The 5,956-nt window shown below is 33.9% G+C and overlaps 1 protein-coding gene across 1 annotated transcript in view; it reads left to right on the top strand.

Moving 5' to 3' along the window:
• The window catches only part of LOC116774997 (4-hydroxybutyrate coenzyme A transferase), a 13,899-nt gene extending 9,273 nt beyond the window's left edge, over window positions 1-4,626 (top strand). The window contains exons 6-10 of the mRNA XM_061524004.1: window positions 261-387; window positions 1,353-1,441; window positions 1,776-1,895; window positions 2,749-2,895; window positions 4,120-4,626. Coding sequence (XP_061379988.1) covers window positions 261-387; window positions 1,353-1,441; window positions 1,776-1,895; window positions 2,749-2,895; window positions 4,120-4,304 — 668 coding nt within the window. The 3' untranslated portion in view covers window positions 4,305-4,626. The remainder of the gene's footprint in view (window positions 1-260; window positions 388-1,352; window positions 1,442-1,775; window positions 1,896-2,748; window positions 2,896-4,119) is intronic.
• Window positions 4,627-5,956: the final 1,330 nt, after the last annotated feature.

Raw genomic sequence — 5,956 nt, 5'->3', positions numbered from 1 at the left:
TGAGAAACCATTTCAGGAAGAAATTGAATACAAAAACGAATCTTAAGTACTAAATAACGTGACGCTGCTGTCAGTACAAAGGGTGAGGTGCGGAAGGTGGTGGTGGGGGGGGGGGGTTTAAGCGGTATAAACCGGTTCAAACCTAGAGCACGTGGCACGCACAGATTTGACATCACACCTACACTGTCTGTGCACTCACACAAATGCAAAGCTCAGCTTACGCCTCACGCGCTATACAATCGCGGCTTCTATGTTCACAGGTATCGGTAACATACCTGATGCTGTGCTCTCCGCTCTCAAGAATCACAAAGATCTCGGAATACATTCGGAGATGTTCAGTGTGGGTGTCATTGACCTCGTGAGGAGGGGATGTGTCACCAATAACAAGTTAGTTTTTATATACATATATGTTTTCATAATTAACCAATGATTAGTATGACAATTCCCTTTTGATACAGCTCTTAAAACAAATTATATTTAAATAAATCTTAGTTCATCTCAGTACAATTTATATTTGTGGTAGAAATATATTTTTTAATCCTAACAATGTTTATAACACATATCTAAAGTTCAAGGTACAGTTTCAGTCTTCACTTTTAATGTTTAGTGTTACTTCCAAGATGGCTGAAGCCAGTACTTACTTATAGTTTTCAAATACAAGTCGATACTTAAATGTTGCCATTACAACATGACAATGGTTCAGTGTTATATTTGATTATGAGCAGTCATAAAAGTAATTCTAGGTATTATAGTATATTATAATTAGTACGGCACAGATGGCGCCACTTGTAACACTAACTTGCTGACTGATCAGTGACTGTGGCATAAGATATTTATACATTTAAAAAAACAGCTATAAGAAGATTAGATAAATTTAGGGTTAGACTAGACTAGGGCATCTTTTGATGTATATGGACTCGTTTAAAATGATATTCATGTATCTATTAACTATTTCACTAGTAATTATCCTTAAACACGTATACACAATATTGGCTTAAGGTACGCTGACAAAATTTACATATCAACTACTATATCATTATATAAGTAAATACTTAAATTTAAAAGAAACTAGTATTTAAAATATATAGATAGGAGTAGTATTTGATTCTGGACCTCTGGAATATCTCGGTGCAGTTGCTTTTTCGATTGAACCATCACCTGGCTGCAGCCTGTATATTAAGCATATGTTCTGTCACATCTTGATTGTGCTGCCATCTGTTATGACATATTTAACCGTCATATTAGGACAGTGCTGCCATCTAGTTTACCTTACAGAAAACTTTTTCCTGTTAAAGAAAATCTCGACTATATTTGTTTAATTTACACATATAATATTACAATATTGTTCACAGGAAGAAAAATCACAAAGGTCGGATCGTTGGCAGTTTCCTTGTTGGTAACAAGGAGCTTTACGACTTTGTGGATAACAATCCGTTCATAGGTGATTATGATTATTCATAGTATTAAATTAAAATTATATTTCTATATATTCAGACGGAACAACGAAGAAAACCCACAAAACTACTCTGAACTATATATATTAATTGTAATTAAAAAATGGTTAATATTCATATATGGAGTATGACTTACTCGATATAGGCTTGTACAATGCAATATTTAATATATATAATTCATAAGTAATCACTTATTCCTGTTAAATCTACATTGTTATTTTATACTGAATTTTATATCAGCTATCTTCTATAAGTACATGTAAATGTAACTATGCTATATATTAATTAAATAAAAATTATATATATATTATTTGATTTCAGAGATGTTGGAGATTGATTACGTGAACAACACACACATAGTGTCTCTGCAGCCCACTATGACGGCGATCAACTCCTGCATCGAAGTCGATCTAACCGGACAGATATGTGCCGATTCCATAGGTATTATAGTTGTAAATACAAAATTAATAACTATAGAATAATTATATGACATTTTTATAAATAAAAATACTCCCAAAGTGTATTATTACTTGATGCGGTTTGTTTGGGAGTTATAAAATGTTTTCAATATACAAATATGTACAGAGTAATTATATAGAGTGGCAATCGGAGGTTCCAGAAAACTGCGAAACTTACTTATATGTATATTATAATAAGAATTACGTATTATAACTTATAACCTATACCTGAGACTACATGATTGCCCCGATGTTAGGATAGCAATGCCATTCCATAGCTTGTGTGGTATCAGGAATCTCCTGGTTCACACGGCTTGGTGTTCGTCCCGCGGAGTCAGCGGCATCACTCGTTATATGATATTTTAACCATATACAAGGATGTCGCCCGGCGATGTTCATTTATTTTTTAATACGTAGCTACGCTCCAACATAGTTTTGATTGAATTCAAACAATAACCCAGTCGTGAACTGAATTACAATCCTTATATACAACCCTTTATATATTGCTATAGTAGTTATGTTTAAAATTTTCGTACACTGTACACATTTAAATCAAACTATGGTTTTACATAATCCCATAGTTTCGATAGACGTGATGTATCTTCATCTCGTCCGCCCGTGATATCTGGTGCTGTAATGTAACGAATTTCAGCTAAACTATGAAGCAGATAAACCTATCTTGGCGTGACTCGGCGTGATATAGACGATTTTATAAGATATACAATAAAATATGTATTTAGAAATTTTATAACTAATAAAAAATTACATCCAGAGAAGACGAAGTGACGGGGCGGAGTTAGTATAATATGTGATAGTGAAAAATGTATAATTTCCAGGTACCCGTATGTTTTCCGGCTTCGGTGGTCAGGTGGACTTCATCCGAGGCGCGGCGGAGTCTGTCGATGGGAAAGGAAAACCCATCATAGCGCTTGTCTCAAACACCAAGAGGGGGGAGTCCAAGATTGTACCCACGCTTAAGATTGGTCAGTATGGAAATTACACATGTAGAGCAGCCTGTGTATACGCTTAAGATCGGTCAGTATGGAAATTACACATGTAGAGCAGCCTGTGTATACGCTTAAGATCGGTCAGTAAGGAAATTACACATGTAGAACAGCCTGTGTATACGCTTAAGATCGGTCAGTATGGAAATTACACATGTAGAGCAGCCTGTGTATACGCTTAAGATCGGTCAGTATGGAAATTACACATGTAGAGCAGCCTGTGTATACGCTTAAGATCGGTCAGTATAGAAATTACACATGTAGAGCAGCCTGTGTATACGCTTAAGATCGGTCAGTATGGAAATTACACATGTAGAGCAGCCTGTGTATACGCTTAAGATCGGTCAGTATGGAAATTACACATGTAGAGCAGCCTGTGTATACGCTTAAGATCGGTCAGTATGGGAATTACACATGTAGAGCAGCCTGTGTATACGCTTAAGATCGGTCAGTATGGAAATTACACATGTAGAACAGCCTGTGTATACGCTTAAGATCGGTCAGTATGGAAATTACACATGTAGAGCAGCCTGTGTATACGCTTAAGATCGGTCAGTATGGAAATTACACATGTAGAGCAGCCTGTGTATACGCTTAAGATCGGTCAGTATGGAAATTACACATGTAGAGCAGCCTGTGTATACGCTTAAGATCGGTCAGTATGGAAATTACACATGTAGAACAGCCTGTGTATACGCTTAAGATCGGTCAGTATGGGAATTACACATGTAGAGCACTGCAAAAGTGACAAATACAGTTAAATGTTATATATGTCGCAGGCAATTTGTATAATATGTCCGTTGACACACGGCTTCGGCATTTTATAAACATGAACCTAACCTGACACGAGGAACATGCCGCGGCAAATTATGAAAGTGAAAAAATATTACATTAATAGTATTACATTTTATAAAATTACGACAATCTACAATCTGGTCTCGGCAATATGAAAACGGACATAATATACAAATTGCCTGCGACATGTATCCTATTTATACGTATAGATAAATGTCATACAAAGCCATAATTTCAAGGAAAACTATGAAAACTTTTTACTAACACTTATAACCCAAACCTAAGCCTATTTCTAACTTCATTAAGTTATTCAAAGTCAGGAACATCACTAGTTGCATGGACTACCATACAACGATATCCCCCAGCTATGTATTACATGTGTGTAACATAACTATATTTACTTTTCAGGTGCTGGAGTAGTGACTACTAGGGCGCACGTCCATTACGTCGTAACTGAACAGGGCATAGCTTACTTGTTCGGTAAGACATTAAGGCAACGCGCATACGAGCTCATTAAAATAGCTCACCCGGATCATCGCGAAGCGCTCGAGAAGGCAGCCTTCGAGCGACTGAAATGCATGCCTGCGCCTTAAGCCATAGACAATAAATATTGCCAGTAGAAAAAAAAATATAGCATATTATGCACTCTTGTACACATTTGTTTTCAACGAATTTAATATGCATTTTATTTTATATACATTATATGTTTATTAAGTATTGCCGTGCTAAAGTGTTATTCTATTGATAGAATTGTAATTATTATTATTATTATTTTTTATATTTAATACATAGAGATGTAAGCGTAATCATGGAAGATATTCCGTCATTTACATGCGCCGTTTGTTATTTATGTTCTGTTTATATACAGCTATTTTTATTCATACCACATAATAAATGTATCTACAACAACATAAACGAGTTTTCTTAAATAAAGTTTACATATATTTATATATTATGCATAGATTTGTCTTGATTTTTTTTTAATCAAATACTTGTAACTATTTTATCAAGTTACTCATTACAGGCTCAACTTTGAGAGAAAAATGTATTCCACTAACTACTAAAGTTTCCATTTAACAGTTGAGATTCATTAATTTGATTACCTCACAGGATGCAACATTGATGGCTTTGATATAATTATGAAGAATTGTCCCGAATCATTGAAACTAAAACTTTGGGTGTATTAAAACAATAATTTAATATTTACACTATTTCATAGTAAATATGTATATCAGATTAATTACAAATTCATTGTTTTAAAGAGAGCCAGCTTCGCTGACGTCACTAATGTCACTTGATTCAGTACGTTCCGGATATTTTGAAATGAAACTTCAATGCTTCTAAATGTTCTTGTATTTCTCGAAGGTTCTTCATAATCACATTCTCTATGATCCGCATTCGCTGAACTCTGCAGTCCGCTGTCGTGCGTCCAGACGTCATATTTATCCCAGAATTCAAACATAGTTCTATTCTCTTTGATTTCGTTTTACTTTTAACAATAGTAACGACGACCAATAAGTTGTTATAATAATTGATGCCAGCCTTGAGTTATTTTCATGTTGTATCCGTCATTGAAGCTGCTAGCGCCGATATATATATATACATATATACATATCGTACATAACAATATCCATTTTTTTTATTGTAATTTTGTTTGTATGCATATTTAAGTCGTCCCATCCTTCCTTTTTTTATTCATGGTACCTCCTACACATTTCTAGTTTCCTCTATGACAAGGGTTTCTGGTAAAGATCTCTTCTAAGAGATAAGTTATCCTTTGTGCATCACATTTCTTTATAATACTGCATTTAATAATTTTTTTTTTTTTTGTACATAAATAAATAAATGAAAGGTTTTCTAAACGCATTTCTGTCTATTTTATTTAAAGTTTATTAGTATGTGGAAATCATAAGGAAATCTCATAAAAAACCGTTATTTTCATATTTCGTTATAAATTATTTGTATTTTTTGCCTGAACGAAGTATTTCATTTAAAAATACTTGACCTTCGGCAATATGAGTACAAAACAAAAATACCATTAGTGTCAATTAAACTCGTATTCCCTTATCCTAATAACATTTTTAAAAAAATTCAGATAAAAAAAATGTTAAACTAAAAAAAACAGTGCTCTGTAGGAAATATCGAGTTCTGTGTACTATTTTCTAAAACTCCACTGATATAGGTATATTTTCTGTATATTTATGAGATATTATACGTTTTTTTTAACGACCTTAGATATCATCCT

Source organism: Danaus plexippus, chromosome 23 (assembly GCF_018135715.1).
Source record: "Danaus plexippus chromosome 23, MEX_DaPlex, whole genome shotgun sequence".
Lineage (NCBI taxonomy): Eukaryota > Metazoa > Arthropoda > Insecta > Lepidoptera > Nymphalidae > Danaus > Danaus plexippus.
This window is presented reverse-complemented; position numbering and strand designations above follow the sequence as displayed.